At 39.2% G+C, this 17,677-nt stretch overlaps 1 protein-coding gene across 6 annotated transcripts in view; it reads left to right on the plus strand.

Moving 5' to 3' along the window:
* Window positions 1-1,247: 1,247 nt before the first annotated feature.
* Window positions 1,248-17,677, plus strand: part of GSAP (gamma-secretase activating protein) — a 92,010-nt gene continuing 75,580 nt past the window's right edge. For 2 of the 6 annotated variants that reach the window (XR_009008837.1, XM_057549969.1), the window contains exons 1-3: window positions 4,842-5,101; window positions 14,992-15,068; window positions 16,051-16,107. Coding sequence is in view for 4 of the 6 variants with exons in the window: in XM_057549969.1 (XP_057405952.1) it covers window positions 4,993-5,101; window positions 14,992-15,068; window positions 16,051-16,107 (243 nt within the window). In the remaining 2 variants the exon portion in view is untranslated. Of the gene's footprint in view, window positions 1,302-4,841; window positions 5,102-14,991; window positions 15,069-16,050; window positions 16,108-17,677 lie in introns of those variants that run through there. The other 4 variants (XM_057549967.1, XM_057549968.1, XM_057549972.1 and 1 more) reach the window with 3 other exon arrangements.

Consider the following 17,677-nt stretch of genomic DNA (forward strand, 5'->3'; position numbering starts at 1 on the left):
CTGATAGAATGAGTTTCAAGTGTGATCTGATCCAAAGGTTCTTAAGTTATCAGGGATCTGGAATTAACTTTTTGCTTATCTGGGTTTTTTTCCCCCAAGCCTACTCCTTTAACATTATTTCATTTTATGTTAATAAGAACAATACAAAAATATAGGGCAATGTGTCCTAATGTGTTCAAAACCTATTATGATCGGAGCACTCTTTGGTGGAAGTTACCAAAATTCTGAAATGATAGGCCTTTTTTTTTTTTTTTTAATTTTTATTTTTATTTATTTATTTTTTATTTATTTATGGCTGTGTTGGGTCCTCGCCTCTGTGCGAGGGCTTTCTCTAGTTGGCGGCAGGTGGGGACCACTCTTCATCGCGGTGCGCAGGCCTCTCACCATCGCGGCCTCTCTTGTTGCAGAGCACAGGCTCCAGACGCTCAGGCTCAGTAGTTGTGGCTCACGGGCCCAGTCGCTCCGCGGCATGTGGGATCCTCCCAGACCAGGGCTCGAACCCGTGTCCCCTGCATTGGCAGGCGGACTCTCAACCACTGCGCCACCAGGGAAGCCCCTGATAGGGCTTTAAAATTGAGAGCCTTGGCCTCAAGTAAAATAAAAGTCTGACTCAATTTTGTTTAAACAGTAGGGAAGTTTGTTATCTCTAATATCAAAAAGGCCAGAGGTAGGGCTGGGTTCAAGAATGACAGGCCAAGGCCCCCTTTCTCTGCAGTTTTCTGGGCCCTGCCCACTTCCATCTGTTGACTCCCTCTTCAGACTGGTAGCAGGATTGGTGAAGTTCCAGGAATCATATCCAGCCCTTGAAATATATAAAGGCTGAAAAGGACCTTCTTTTCCCATGTCTCCTTTTTTAGGAATAGAGAAATCTTTCCCAGAAATACCACACTAGAGGTTTCCTTGCAACCCATTGTCCAGAATTGGATTTCATGCCATGGTAGAGGCCTCTAGCATCGGTTCTCCCCACTTTCTTTAGTAATATTATCCCAATTTTTATCTGGGCATATGACTAGTCATTTAAAAGACTCCTTGTAAATTATTTCCTTGTAAGTTTAAGTAAAAATGTTATGTAGACCCTGTGGGAAGTATTCTTAAAAGGAAGGCAGCATCCTCTTTTATCTCCCTTCTTCCATTTTGACTTTTGTAATGCAGACAAGATGGTTGAAGCTTTCACAGTCACCTTAGACCATGAGGACAAGGATATACTCAAAGAGCTGATAGAAGAAAGAGCTGGAAGAAGCCTGGATTCCTGATTTCAGAGACCTGCCCTTACAAGCACTGGACTACCTACCTCCAGATAGGTGAGAAAATAAAACCTGTGTGTTCAATTCATTGTTAATTTGGGTTTTCAATAACTTCTGGTGAACCTAATCCTGACGGATGCACATGCCCACTCCCAGTCACTGGCAAGAGGAACTGTTAACACCTGACTGGGGGCAAATGGATGGGGGCTGTCATAATGATCACCACCGTAGATATTTACTTAAAAACATATTAAATATATCTGCTAGAAATAGATTACTGTAGGGAAGCAGCATTCTTAATACCTACATAAGAAGTCACCTCATTGTAAGTGCTTTAGCATCTTAGTTACAAAACTTCAATTATTATTTCCTAGAAAGTTCAGAGGAACCTTACTCATGCACTATTTAGAGATTCTAATGGGTTTTTTGGTAACCTCTATTAATTTTAAGGAAAACATTCTCAGCTGTGCTTTCAAAGGATTAGCCTCCAAAATGCAAGGTTTGGTTTTTAGTTGATTCACTTCTACTTAATTTCAACCACATGAGTTTATTAATAAAAATGTTCTTTTAGCATATTTATTGCTCTACTGAATGCCAATTTCAAACCTAGTATTGATTTCGTTAGTCCTTTCCTTAGATTCCTTGCAGTTTTAGAATTTTGGACTAGATTTGTTAAATAGGCCATTTTCTAACTCCTTCAGAATCAACTTGTATAGTTTCCCACTTCCAGACGTTCTTTCTTGGTTAGGAGAACCGAGTGGAACTTTTCATTTTAACATCTCTATGAGATAAACTATTTTCATTTACAAATGATTCATTCAACCCACATTTCCAATTCCTTTAGTTTCCTTCAACTCTAAAACTCAAGATGAAATCACAAAGAACCTAGACTATTTTGAGGAAACCATGTGATTCAAGTTCTGTGATTTCTCACTGTGGTCCCAGAATTCTACTCCAGTCGGGGTGTGGTATTTGGATAACTCGGAATCCTCAGGCTGTAACGTAATTTGAGTCTTCTAAGTCAGTTCACTGGACATAATCAACACAAACACCAATAGCAGGAGACCTGTGTTCTGATCCCAACATCGTGGTTAACTAGCTTTGCTACTTTAGACCAGACATTCATTTCACCATTTTGAGCCTGTGTCCTCGTCTCTAAGATAAAGGTCTTGATTATAAAATCCTTAGGTCTCCAACTCTATGCTATGCTATGATTTTAAGGAAGATGATGGTTAATTCTTAAAATCCCCAAGAAATAGAAATATTTCTATTCTATTCAAAAGCCAGTTCCAGTGCTTAACGATTCTGAGGCAGCTTTCTTTTCTTTTCCCTTTCTTTTTAGGCAAATATTTAAAGTGTACAATGTGATGATTTGATATAAATATACATGGTGAAATGATTACCACGGTCAAGTTAACACATCCATCAATGAAGCAGCTTTTTAACTAAAGAAGATAGGGCAGTTTCCAGTTCTGCCTTCTTTAGAGTTCAAGGATAATCCATCCAGCATTCTTTTTCTGTTAATCTTTCACAAATTGTAAACCAGTAAGTTGCCATTCACTAGTCTTTTCCTTAGTGAATTATCTCCAAAGCTCAGCCATTCATATACTACCTTCATGGCTTTGGCCATGTCTTTCTGGTATCTTAGTTATTATTTCTCACCTTCTCTATATTCTTTTTTACTTAAATTTATTTTGAAGGGAATTTTTATATAATTACTGCTTGATGAAGACTATAAAATCAGTCTCGCTTGGTCAAAATAGAAGTTAACTGAGAAAAAAATCAACAGAAACTTATTTAATTTTTAAAATAGGAAAGTGAAGACGTTTCTGTATGACAAAGGCAACCAGCTCCATTTGGTATGAAACATTCGTTGTAGTATCTCCCCATTATTTCAGTGGCCACCCTTCTTTGCACTAGCAATATCAGCAGCCTCAGTAAGCATTTCTGTTAAAGCTTCATGCACTTTACAGGTAGGATGATTTTCCTACGAATATGGTGGTGAGTAGTGGAGAGCTACCCGAAATCATCCACCACCGCAGCTGAAGAAACGTGTCTGTAGGGCGAAATCAAGAGTTTCTTTTACCTTTATTTAGAGAAGTTTTCAAATCTTAGCAAGCCTAAGAATCACCTGAGGCTCGGGCTGAAATGCACATTTCTGTGCCTTGCCCAGGTCTAGACTAGAGCCTAGGAGTCTGCATTGTAAAACAGAGGGTAGTTTTCAGACCGTCACTTTGAGAAACATGTGACAAAGCACCCCTTAGTCCATACTGTATTGACTCACTCTACAGTAACAGTGGAGCACCTTCTGGCTGCTCTGTTAGCCGCCGCAGAGGGGTGTGCAAGACTCAAGATTCAATTCACGGCTCCATGCGGTATTTGATTGTCAAATGAGGTGTACTAGCAACATCTCTCTAGAAGTTCAGGGTTAGGAAGGTCGCTAGGGGCTGAAGCTGTGAGAAAGCTTTGTGGATCCAGATTGGAAGGGTCTGGTGATTTTTTTCGGAGGCAAGTGGGTGGAATCAGAGGGTTCTGGAATCAGGCCAACCTGGAGCCGAAGGTCTAGGTGAAAAGGCTGGAAGGGTCCAGTAAAGTATAGGCACTTTATCCTGCAGTCAGCTGTTACTCAAAGTCTTCTGCACGGGGCCATGAGGACAGCTTTGTTTTAGGGAGAGTAATAACTTGGCATTGACGTTCAGGATGGATTGGATCTGCAGTGCCAAAGGTACAGCAAGCAACACTGACGGTACGCTCTCTAATGAAAAGAAGCCTGAGTGGCAAGATTAAGAAAACGCTGGACTTATTTATAGGTATGGGAATGAGATGGTACCCCACACCACAGGTGCCCCTGGAAGGAGAGCACTTTTAAAAGACTAAGTGCAGAGGAAATCTTCAACAATTCAGCTTCGGAATTGGGCGATTGGGATTGACATGTATATAGTGATGTGTATAAAATTGATGACTGATTAAAAACAAAAAAAAAACAAACAAAAAAAACCAATTCAGCTTCGTTGCATCCAGTGTAGGGAGCCCCGTAAATAGGCAGAAGACCTGTTTGTGTTGAGCTGATTGACCCTTTCCAGTGTCTCCGAATCTCTGTTAAAATAGAATCATCTCACATACACCTCGCTTCTACTTTCTACTTAAGTACTACTAATAAAATACCACCACCCTGAAATTGGGTTGAATAGGCCCAAGCCACCGCCAGCTTCTGCCCCGGTGATGACCTTGAACCTTCTCAGGTGACCCAGCTAGTAATACCTCTCTCTAGCCAACTGGTTTCTAAATTTTGCTGCACAGTGGACTCACCTGGGGATTAACAAACAAACAAAAAAACCCAAAACGCCTATCGCCCACATGTCATATGCAGCATAGTTTGGAAACCATTGGTCCAGCAACATCTCCACGCCTCTTTAAAAAACAAATCCTCCCTCCCTCTCTTTCCTCCGCCGCGAGGGTGCAAGCCGAGGGTTCGCGGCCGGGCTGGGTCTGCTCCCCCGCGCCCTCGTCGCCCCCCCTCCCCCATCCCCCCGCCGGCCCAGCGTGCGCAGCTCGAGGCTCACGTGCGCGGCGCGGGCCGGGCCGGGAGGAGGCGGTGCTGGGGCTTCTCCCGCTCGGCCGCGGCGGAACCGAAAGCGGCGGGTGGGGAAGAGGAAGGAGGGGCGGGCGCGGGGCGCGGTGGCGCGCGGAGGGCCGGGAATGCCCGCGGCGCAGGGCCCCAGAGCTGCCCGGTGGCCGCGTCCGGGCAATGGCCCTCCGTCTGGTCTCCGACTTCGATCTCGGGAAGGACGTGCTCCCGTGGCTGCGGGCACAGCGGGCGGCGTTAGTGGCCGCTGGGGCCGGAGGCGGCGGCCCAGGTGCTGTAGGCGTGCGTCGGGGCGGGGTGGGGGGGTGGATGGAGGGGGCAGGCAGGGGCAGCGGAGGCGGGGGAGTCGGAGTCATTCATACCTAGGTGGTTCCTGGGCTGGGCCGGGGTGGTTGGTGGGCACCGGCCAGACGCGCAGCCTGTGCCCCCTGCCAACCTGTGAAGGTTGGTGCTGAAGGGGTGACCTTCCCCTCTTTGGAGTCTGGGTTTTGCCACCCTCACCCGGGGCCACTGGGTGAAGGGCGGAGGGACAGCCCCCGGGGCAAGGTGGGCAAGGTCTCGGTGGCGGAGTTGCACTGCCTGTTTTTTTTTAACATCTTTATTGGAGTATAATTGCTTTACAATGGTGTGTTAGTTTCTGCTGTATAACAGTGAATCAGCTCTACGTGTACATATACACCGATATCCCCTCCCACCCTCCCTAGCCCATCCCTCTAGGTGGGCACTGCTTCTTCTAGCGAGTCCTCCAGCTTCTGGCTTAAGGGTTGCCCACAGTAAGTCACCTTCAGTAGGAAGGCTGGGACACTAGTGGTACCCTCGGCATCATCTCATCAGAGCAGGGCGTGGAGGAGCAGCTGCCCAGACTGCGCAACTCCTCCGGCACAAGGCTGCAGGGAGTGGGAGAGGGTGGTTCTCTATGCTTTATTCATATCTCACCTGCCTAAAAAGATTCATCACCCGGGTAGGGGTTCTACCAAGACTAGAGGCTCCTGGAAGTTCTCGCGTTATGAGAAAGACAAGATGAATCGTGGCCACCAGGAAAACCACCGTATAAATACTTAACAGGTGCACAGTTTGTCCCCACGTTTGTGAGACATGTTTCTGGGTGAACAGTATCCGTGATTTAGGGGACATGCCACTTCGGATGTGAAGTGCAAGAGGGTAGGGGTCTGCTTTCAGGCTGTGAGCAATGAACTGAGAGCCCACTGTTTTCCAAAGCATCAAGCCCGTCACCACCAACCCAGAGACCACCTGTGCCGGCCAGCAAGAGGCGTGAGACCAAGTGATCCTCGGGTGTCCTGCCCAACTTCCTCAGGGTGAATTGGAATACATTCTGGGCAGTTGAGGCTTTGGTTTTCATCTGTCTCAAAAATCCTTTGTTTTGATTTTGATAAGGGAGTGGAAAGTGACTTTCGAGCCTTTCCAGCATTGATCAATCAAAACTTTAAAGAAGGGGAACTCTGTGATTTCCCAGGTTGTTTTTTAAGAAGAAACGTTTGCTGTAAATAATGTTGCATCTTCAGGGCTTAGGTTCAGGTTCAAAGAAATGATACCCTGGATCCCAGTTGTGCACAGGAGCTAGCCACTTCTGTGTGTTTACCTCTTTTTTTCCCCCCTCTGGTTTTCCTTAAACACTTAGACTTGCTGGAGGGCATTTTTTGGAGAGGTCCATCAAATTACCCGTATCTACAACTCCTTTCCCCTTATCGCTGGAGAAAGTTTTCTATCCTATGGCTTTAGCAGAATATTTGTAGGGTTCCTTGTCTTGGCATGTTGGTTGTTGGTTCCAAATAGGGAGTCATGTTTGTCTAGCTCAAGGCTCCAGTTTGACTAGTGAGTTTGACAAACGACTAGTGTCATTATTAGTAAAGCTTCACTTTTGGGGGAAATTTTTTAAAAGTCTCCTAAATGTCTAAAGAGCTTTTGAAGGTTTATGCTTTCCACCACAAAGTGGTCCTTCCTCTGGACCTCCACCTTATATAGCTAAGTGGCAGGTGTCTGAAAATGAGAAGTTAGATGAAGTGTGAAATGCCACAGCCTTATGTTTCAGTAATGTGTGTTGTGATTGAAAAGCTGTGTGTGAGCCAGTTAGATTTTGGCTTCCTTGTGTCTTTCACTCATCTGTGAAGACATATAAACTTGTGTGTTGACATTTCTCCGAACAGCAGATACCCCTGGGTCCTCAGAAACTAAACTTCCTAGAAATACCAGATTTTTCTGATATTGGTAGTATTTTGCTCCTGCAGAGCACCTTGGCAAGATATTAGCCCTATTATACTAAAAGAAATTGTTATTTCTGAAAAATCACCAGTGGGTGGTAGCTCAAAAAAACCACAAGTTAATTATTCTGCTGCTGTAATTTGTAGCACTGGCAGGGGAATGTGGGATTCTATTTTATTTCTAGCACAGCTATTACTCCACACATTTGTGCAAATTATTTTCCTTTCAAAGTCTTGGCTTTTCAAATGTAAATTATGAATAATTATACCATTGTAAAGTCTCCTCTCTGCACACTTGCTCTCTAAATTTGAAGCCTTAATATTTTTCCATCAACAAATACAATTGAAGATTTCTTAGTGGTGTTAAGTAGTACTCCTGATGTATGACATATTTCTGGCAAAATAGCCACAGAGCTGGGCTAAGTCAGCCAGGACAGAAATTCAGTGCATATATGATAGCATTTTAGTCAAAAAGGGGTTAAGAAGTAAGGAGACCAGATTTGGTTACTGCATGTGTTTCTTGTTCTAGGTTGAACTTTGGGAAAATTATTTCTCCTGAAATAAAGGAAGAAAATATTTGTTCTTTAAAAAATTAAAACAGTTATAAAAGAATATTTTAAAAGAATATTTTTAACACATCTAAGCTATAAATAATAAAACTATAAATAAAAAAATATTATTATTAAAATAATAAAGCTATAAATAATAAAAAAAGCAACACTGTGTACCCACCTTAAAAACAGAACAATGTCAAGACTTGTGTAGGCTCTTTGTCTCCCTATTTGATTCTGTCTCTCTCTGTATCCCTCATCTGTAAGTTGTTACCTATAACCGTTTAAATGTTTATATTTTAACATTTCTTTGATCCTATTTGTAGTTTTAACCCATATGTATATCTCCCTAAGCAAAATATCATTTCATTTTGCTTGTTTGTGAACTTTAAGTAAATGAAAGAATGCTATATGTATTCTTTTCATTTTTTTTCTTCTCAGTAGTGTAAGATTTATCCATGTTGACTGCTGTAGGTCGTTAATTTTCACTGCTGTATAGTATTCCATCTGTGTGACTATACAACACTATGGTGGACATGGAGATGCAGTGTTTAGATCTTCCTATCAAGAAAGGGCTTGTCCCAGGTGCTGTAAGTGTGGGCAGCAGATAGCCCTCAGCTGTCAGCCCCTTCAGGGATGGCCTCAGCAGAGGGTTGCGTCACCCAAGTTTATGCCCCTTTAGTTTAGGTATGGCCTTCTTTAATGAGAGGGTGAGGTGGGGTATAAAGGCCTGGGCATTTTGACTCACATGGGACAACTCTGACAATTCATTTCAGTTCTAGAGCTTCCCCGATGGAGGACCCCAAGGTCCTGAGGCCACTGGGCCTTCATTATAACTTGACTTCTTCCCCAGCCTGGTCCTGCTTCCTTCTCCTTCCTGCTACAGGTGTTAATCCCACTTTAGTAAGCACTCCCTAGTAAATACCCTGCATACTAAACTGTCTCAGGATGTTTCCTAGGGAACCCAACTTATCTTTTTCCCAACAGTGACATTTGGGAGGTTTCTGGGGTTTGTTGTTACAGTCTATGCTTTTACTAACCTGGAGCACACTTTACATGTTTCTCTAGGATGGATGTCTGACAGTAGAGTTGCTGAGTCACAGGCTATGCACGTCTTCACTTTTCCTGGGTAGTGCCAAATTGTCTTCTAAAGTACTTGTACTTACTAACTACCCTATTTGTGGTACAGAAATGTTTTTGGTACTCTGTATCTTCACAAGCTCTTGATTTTTCCAGATTTTAAATTTCTTGTCAAACTGGTGGGTCTAAACATTACTTCATTGTGGTTTGAGGTTGAACATCTCTATATACTTACTGGCTATTTGAGTTTCCCCTTCTATGGGATGTTGGTTCATCCTTTTGTCCATTTGTCTATTGTGGGGTTTTTTTATATTGATTTTAAGGCATTCTTCATTGTGGATTCTAGTCCTTTGTTCATCATATATGTTGCAGATATCTTCCCTCAATCTCTTGGTTTTTTCAGTTTGTGATTACCCTTGATAAACAAGAGTTCTTGATTATAATGTAGTCTAATTTATGAGTCTCTTCCTTTATGGTTTGTGCTTTTTGGATATTTTAAAGAAATTTAGAAGCCATGAAGACATTTTTATATTAACTTCTAAAAGCTTTAAAGCTTTTTTCTTTGAATTTTGTTATCTTTTTAATCCATCTGGAATTTATTTTTGTAATATGTAGGAATCAAATAGGGGGACACCAGAACCTTCAAAAGTAGTCCTGATATTTGCTATTTTTAAGCTGGGTGGTGGTTACATGATTTTGTTCTGTTATTATTTATAGCTTACGGGTGTTAAAATATTCTTTTGTAAATTGCATTGTTTTTCTCTGTTAATAGCTAGTAGTTCTGGTGTCACTAACCAAATAGCCCTACCTTTTCTCACTGACAACAAAACCACTTCCTTCACACATCGAGTTTCCATATGTGTGTGAGTCTCCTTTTCTCGGCTTTTAATTTTGTTCCATTGGCCAATGTTAGATGAAGACATCTTAGTAACTATCTTTCTGTTAAGTCTTGATAACTGTTAGAGTAAGTCTTCTCACATCAGTCGTCTTTAGGATCATCTTGGCTATTCTATGCTCCTTGTTCTTACATATATATTTTGGAATCAGCCAGTTAGATTTCACCAGAAAGTCTGTTGGATTTTTGATTTGAGTTGCATTGAATCTATAGATCAGCTTGGGGAGAATTGGCGTCTTTACAATATTAAATCTTCCCAACTATGAACAAAGTATAGCTTGTTGTTTATTTAGAGCCCCTTTATGATTCTTAACAAGTCTTAGAATTTTCTCCATGAAGGTTTTTGCCACATTTATTCCTGGGTTGTTATTATTTTTTGTTGCTCTCATAAATAGCACATTTAAAAACATTATAGGTTCTAACTATTACTGTTATGTAGCAATATAATAGATTTTATATATTAATTTTTCTATCTAATGCTTAATCCCCTCTTGGGATGTATCATATCTTCAGGAAACTAAGAAAAATTCTCCGGTGTATAAATTTTCTAAGGTTTAAATGTCACGTATATTTAAGACCAGAAATAATGTAGGTTTTCTTGCCTATATCTCCTTGTCTGCTTCAATTAGTATTAGATTTACAAATTTATTAGAATTTATTAATGTTCCAGATTGATTAATCTTTCAAATATTGTAGTTATTCATTATTTCCAGGGAAGTGATATATTTTACCAGTTAACTGACTCAAGAGTAATGCTTTTATTGTTGCCTCCTAGATACCCCCAGACAGATTTGGGGGCCAGAGGATTGGCTTAGTCACATTGTTTTTGTTTATTGTTTCACTCTTCTCTTGCCACTGTCCTTCCTTTTCACTTTTCCTTCCCCTACCTTCCTAGTCTCCTTTTCTAATTCTCTTCTCTCTTTATTGCTTAACTAATCACCCCATCCTTGATTTTTCTCATTTTATTCAGAATATGAAATATAAATCATATAATAATGTTTACTTCATATGTTTAGAAATTATAATATCTGGTCCTGTTGAGCAGGAGGATTTATGTGAATTATTTACAGAATAGAAATGTCATAGGATAATTATATCTTAGCACTCCTTGATCTCTGTTTTAGGAACTAGTTCAAATTTTTGTATAAGGCTGTGAGACTCCCCCCACCCCCATAGTCACTGGAAAGAAAAGGAATACTTTTATTTGATTTTTGTCTCATAGCAGTTGGAAACCAAATTTACATATTTGACAGACATCTTCTTTTAAAGTGAAATCACTCGTGTTTGGCAAAGAATACATTGAAGTGGACGAGACTTATCTGGCAAACGAGCTTTTTTTTTTTTTTTTTACAAATTTACCCTAAAGTTTATTTGAAAAGATAAAAGGATGAGAATAGCCATGAAAGAAGAGTAATCACAGAGGACTTGACCACCAAATATTAAAAACATTATAGAGCTGTAATCAAAGCAACGTGGCATTGACTTAATAATATGTAGACAGGTCAATGGAACAGGAATAGGTAGTTCAGAAATATACATAGGGGTTTACTACATTATAAGTGTGGCATTTCAGAAAAAACAGATAATTCAATAAATGGCATTTGAACAACTGGGTAACCATTTGTAAACAAAGTATAATGACAAATGTTATACTGTATATGTATGAGTTTAAATACATAAATAAATTTTAGTTGGATCAAATATATAATTTAAAAAATAAAAACACAAAAATTGTAGAAAAATATATACCAAACATTTATATAATCTCAGGGTAGGAAAGACAATTCTGTGCATGACATCAAAGATAGAAACTATAAATGAAAATATTTATGTGGTTTTTTTTGAATTTTATTTATTTTTAATACAGCAGTTTCTTATTAGTTATCTATTTTATACATATTAGTGTATATATGTCAATCCCAATCTCCCAGTTCATCCCACCACCAGCTCCCCACCCCCACTGCTGCTTTCCCCCCTTGGTGTCCATACGTTTGTTCTCTACATCTGTGTCTCTATTTCTGCCTTGTGAACTGGTTCATCTGTACCATTTTTCTAGATTCCACATATATGCGTTAATATATATTTGTTTTTTTCTCTCTGACTTACTTCACTCTCTATGACAGCCTCTAGGTCCATCCATATCTCTACAAATGACCCAATTTTGTTCCTTTTTATGGCTGAGTAATAGTCCATTGTATATATATACCACATCTTCTTTATCCATTCATCTGTCAGTGGGCATTTAGGTTGCTTCCATGACCTGGCTATTTTAAATAGTGCTTCAGTGGACACTGGGGTGGCAAACCAGCTTTAATTTTACATGAGCTGTGACTCACCAACACCTTTAATATCTAGGTACTCTCCGTTTTTTAGTAGGTTTACTTATGCAAGTATTTATCAGAATGCTACATTTTTCCTTCATGAACTCTGATTTCACTGAACTGTAAAATTAAATCACATTTCCTCATTTGAAGTTGCTAAACTTCCTCCTCTGGACTTTCCAGTGTTGAACTAGTGGAAGAAGAGTCAGAATGAATAAGCAAAGAGGTTATTGAGTAAGTCTTTTAAAAGGGTGTGTCTAAAACATGAGCAACTAATCCGGAGAGGAAGGGATGATGGGTTTATAGTGTGTGGTTGAGACACTGGTCTCTGGCTTACCAACATTGCTAAATTTATCAAATGCAAATATCCTTCAGATGAGAACCACGTACTTAACTGCAGGATTATTTAAGACTGCAATTCTTACTCCCTAACAGACCCATGAAGGCATTATTTTTATTATTTCTTTCTACTCTGGTTACATTATAAGCAGGTCCTAGTTATGCTATCTAATGAATATTGTTTAATGTATATTATTTATAAATATGTAGTTCAGTGGTTCCCAGCCCTGGCTGCACATTAGAATAACAAGGGAAACTTAAAAATACACACACCAGAGAGTAGGCCCCTCACCAGCTCAAAAAAATTAGGATATTTGGGGCAGGGCTTGGGCATCCATGTTCTTTTAAAATCTCCCCTGAGGATTCTAACACAACCAGCATTGAGAACCATTGATTTAATGGAATAAGCATATATCATGTGTTGTAATCTGCACTTGTTGGAGAATTTTTTTCTCTTAATATTTTAGTGATTTGGAAATAGATGTGCTTTTGCAAGGAAATTGGATTTTCTTAGCAAGAGTCTTGTAAAGAAGTTTCTTATCTTAGTTGAAACCTTTTAAGTGTACTTTTGAGAAGGTCTCTTCCAGCATCCTTATAATCTTGAAAGAAAAAAAAAAAACTTCTCAAAATATTGATACATTGCATTCCAGGAGTTTTGAGTCATGTGCAGGATGAAAAGAAACTCACTGAAATTCTCTTTAGATGCCTGCAAAATCTACCTTAAAGGATTTTTCAGTAATTATCCGTTTTCCCATTGTGAGTATGATACAGGAAACTTAGTTCATTCTGTTTACCTTTTCCTAGGCTTGAAATTAGTCTGTGCCACTTTTTCAATATATGATATTGGCCAAATATCTTAACTTCATTGAAACTCAGTTGTTTTACCCATACAATGGGCCTGTAGTACCTTACACAGTGTGATTGAGATAGCAATGAGAACTCTGTAAATTATGAAGTGCTGTTCAGCAGTAAGCTAATTGAATCATACTATTATCCTAAGAGACCAAGTGATTATTCTTATTTTTTTAATCATTGAGAATGATGTGTCTGATACCTCAATATACATTGAAAGGTGTATATACCCATGTATAAGCAACACTTGCCCCTCTCTTTGCCCTGCCCCCTGAAGAGCCAGGCAGCTTCTTCTTGTGAGGAGTTGGCAAGAGAGATCTCAGGATGATTCCTAAGTTCTCAGTGAACCATCTCTAAATGTTTTCCACTCCCAGCTCCAGTGCAGGGGTTGAGCTCACCAATTATCCTGATTTTGTGTCTCGACTTTTCCTTTTTAATCAGGAATACAAACTGAAATTTGCTCTGATTTATAGGATATTTTGCATATGTTTTGTCTGAATATTGGAATTTGTCATAAGCAACATAATATTTTAACATCTAATAACACTACTCTTGTGTGGGGAAAATGAGTCAAGTTTAAGCAATTTAATTTTGAAGAAATTGGGGAAATATACTTTTCTTCCCAATTAATGATGATAATTATCAATGCTGTTTCTAACCAGTGTTTAAATCCTTTAACTGTAGAAATCGGAGGAATATCCTAAAATTTTAGAAGAAAAATGATGGTCAGTTAACTTACAAGTTAAATGTTTTATGTAAAAAATCTTTATATGCTTCATCAAATTTGGCCTTCATACCGAAAAGTACATAAATCACAAGTGCACAACTCAGTTAATTTTCACAAAGTGAGGCACACCCATGGAACTAGCACTCAGAGCCGGAAGGAGAAAATTAATAGAACCCCAAAGGTCCCCTTCATACTCCTTTCCAGCAATCACTCATCTAGCACAATAGATTCTTTTTGCCAGGTTTTGAAACTTGTGTGTAAATTAAATCATACAGTTTGTACCTTTTTTGGGAGGGGTGAGTATGTGGGCTTCTTGTACTCATTTATGGTGTATGTTATAGCAAGTTAATTCATTTTTATTGTTGTATAATATTCCATTGTTTGAATATACCACAATTTATTCATTCTTTGCCTGATGGGTATTTTGGGTTTCCAGTTTTGACTATTATGAACCATAGTGCTATATTTATTTATTTTTGGCTGCTTTGGGTCTTTGTTGCCATGCGCAGGCTTTCTCTAGTTGCAGCGAGCGGGGGCTACTCTTTGTTACGGTGTGTGGGCTTCTCACTGCAGTGGCTTCTCTTGTTGTGGAGCACATGCTCTAGGCATGCGGGCTTCTGTAGTTGTGGCATGCGGGCTCAGTAGTTTTGGCTCACGGGCTCTAGAACGCAGGCTCAGTAGTTGTGGCGCATGGGCATAGTTGCCCTGTGGCATGTGGGATCTTCCCAGACCAGGGCTTGAACCTGTGTCCCCTACGTTGGCAGACGGATTCTTAACCACTTTGCCACCAGGGAAGTCTCTGAACCATACTGCTGTAGGTGTCATATGTGTTCTTTGCCCCAATATGTGTATACTTCTTATGAGATATATGTACAAGGGCAATTTTTGAGCCATATATATTCAGCTTCAGTAGATTCTGCTGGTTTTTTCCAGTGTGTACACTTTCATTAGGAAGGCTCCCTTGAGGTAGTTCCTAATCACTGCTCCTTTCCTCTTCCCTAAAGGTCATTACTAGTCTGATCTCTAATGAAATAGATTAGCTTTGCTTGTTTTTAAACTCTATGTAATGGAATGATCAGTATTCTTTTGTATTTGGCTTTTCACTAATATTGTATTTGTTAGATATGTTTTTAAACGTCTTCTGCTAAGTATTAACTTGCTATTATTATTGTTTCAGGTGTTTTAGAAAACAATTATGAGAGCTTACGTGTACTAAATGTTGAAAGAAATGGAAATATTATTTATACCTATAAGGTATGCCTATATTCTTTTTTTAAATTGTGGTAAAATATATATAACATAAAATTTACCATTTTAACCATTTCTTTTTTTTACAGAGTTTTATGCTGTATCTTATTGAGGGGTAGTGAATAAGACCTGTTGGCATTTAATCTTTAACATATGACTTTTTTTGTGAGATTGAATAGGGTAATTGAAATTCAGTCTTATGAAATGTTTTCTCTTTTTTAAATAAAAAACTACACAGTGTCTGACACAGCGCTCAAATGTTTTGAATAGATGAACAGTTTCATTTTCTAGAGGAAAAATGCCAAGTAAAAGATGTTTAAACCTAATTAATGTTAAATTTTTATCTTTGAGAAAATATTAAATATTATTACTGTACATCATCTTTTCAAACTTATATATGCTCAGACTTTTGAGGTATTATTATTTGACAGTGTGTTTTCAATATTAATTGTTCTAAGGAAAGAAAATTTAACTTTACAAATAACTTTACCGTAGTAGTGAAACATGGAAGAATAATAACAGTGGTCAGTTTGCTTTGCACAGTTGTATTACTGTACTTTTTTTTCTTTTTGCTTAAAAAAAGTTATTTTAAGTTGTATCTATGAGGATGCTGCGTTCAAGGAGTTGTACGATTCAGAAAGTTTTACTTATAAGAATATCAGGGACTTGTTCTAGCCACTTTCAGTGGCCGTCATATATATTCTCTTACAGAAATAAATGGAAGTACAAAAAGATTCGCTCCTTCACCATGCTCAGTCCTAGTAGACAGGGTCCCCCAGACTCACTGAGCTGTACATTCTTATTCCCTTTCACTCTTTGATCCATATGACCAGCAGAAACAGGTTCAGTCCCTCTCGAACCTGAACAGCAGGCTACCTTTAGAGTGCTTGTTGCTAATACTGGTTGAATTATTACAGGTTTCTTTTAAAACTAGTAACTTCCTAAACAATGACATTTAATAAACATCTAGTTAATTTTTTCTTTTCAGGATGATAAGGGAAATGTCTTCTTTGGATTGTATGATTACCAAACCAAACAAAATGAGGTAAAAATCACCATAGATTATAGTTACTTATTGGTTACTTTACTGCTTTTAAAGTTTTCCTTCTTTCTAGATACAACTTCTTATTTCATTTTATTTTCTAAAAATTTAGTTTATATTTCTTTGCCTTCCTTCTCTTCTCCCTTTACCATAATCTTAAAAAAAAAAAAAAAAAAAAAAGTGTAAGGACTCCTGGAACAAAACGTCACCTGGTCTCTTAGTCCTTTGAGATTTAAGCCAAGTTGGCTCAAACCAATTATCCAATGTTCTATAAGAATGTAGGAAATCCAACGCCCTCCCCAGGATTTGTGTGCTCCCAGAAGCTTAGGATCTCATAATGACCTCTGGCTCTGAGTTCTGCTTCTGCTTAACCTTCACTGTTCTTGCTTCTCATTACTTCTCAAAGATCCAGGTTTAGAACCAGCCTCCTTTTCTTAATCTTTCCTCAAACCACTCACGTAAGACATTGGTTAATGTGACAGGTGTGTCAAATTCTTGAGGCAAACGGGAGAGAGTCACTTTGTGCCTGCATAAAAACAATTTACCAGGGACTTCCCTGGTGGCGCAGTGGTTGGGAATCTGCCCGCCAGTGCGGGGGACGCGGGTTCGAGCCCTGGCCCGGGAGGATCCCACATGCTGCGGAGCAGCTAGGCCCCTGTTCCACAACTGCTGAGCAGCCCCCGCTCTCCACAACTGGAGGGGGCCTGCGCGCAGCGGCGAAGACCCAGTGCAGCCAAAAATAAATAAATAAAAATAAATTAAAAAACAAAACAAAACAATTTACCAATATTGAGGGACTAAGAAGTCTATAAATGGACACTGGCACAGAAGGCATTCCAAAACACATTATTACATGAAAAAAGCAAGTTGCCAGAATAACACATTCCATTTATGTTTAAAAAACTTGCAAGAAAAATATATATGTGCATAAATATATATTAAAAACTCATTTTGAATGATCTGGAAGGCTACAGAGCAAATTACAAACATGTTTCCTTTTCAGAGGAAATTGGAATTGGGTGACTGTTATGGAGAACGTAGACATTTTATTTGGTAGTGTTTGCATGTTTTAAACGCTGAGACTCTCCTTGTGTGTTATCTATTATTTAAAAGGATAAAACACTAAAAACTTAAGTATATACATTCATGACTCTTCTTACTTATAAATAATAATCCCTCAGTTAGAGCAGGAGTCAAAGGAAACCAAAATTTCTCACATGAATTCAGAGCCTTCTTATTAACTCAAAGTTCCCTTTTCCTGACTTTTCAACATTTTCTATCAACTTCTGGCCACTGGATTCTAGTATGTTCTCAGTGGTTCTTTAGTCTGCAGATACTAATTACCTTCGTAATAGTTCTGCAGTCACTGTTTCTCTTAGCCTGCTCTCTCCTGAAGTCTAAGGCTCTATCTTTCCTTATCCTCTAATTGTATTTTAAGAGAGTTTACTTAATATAACTGTGATTGGCTCCAGTTCCTCAATCTGCACCTCACATCCTCCTTCAGCATGACCATTTTAATTTTCTTTACTATTCCGGGAAATGGAATCTTGCAACAATCAAACAGCAAGAAAAT

The sequence above is a fragment of the Balaenoptera acutorostrata genome, chromosome 7 (assembly GCF_949987535.1).
Source record: "Balaenoptera acutorostrata chromosome 7, mBalAcu1.1, whole genome shotgun sequence".
Taxonomy (NCBI): Eukaryota; Metazoa; Chordata; class Mammalia; order Artiodactyla; family Balaenopteridae; genus Balaenoptera; species Balaenoptera acutorostrata.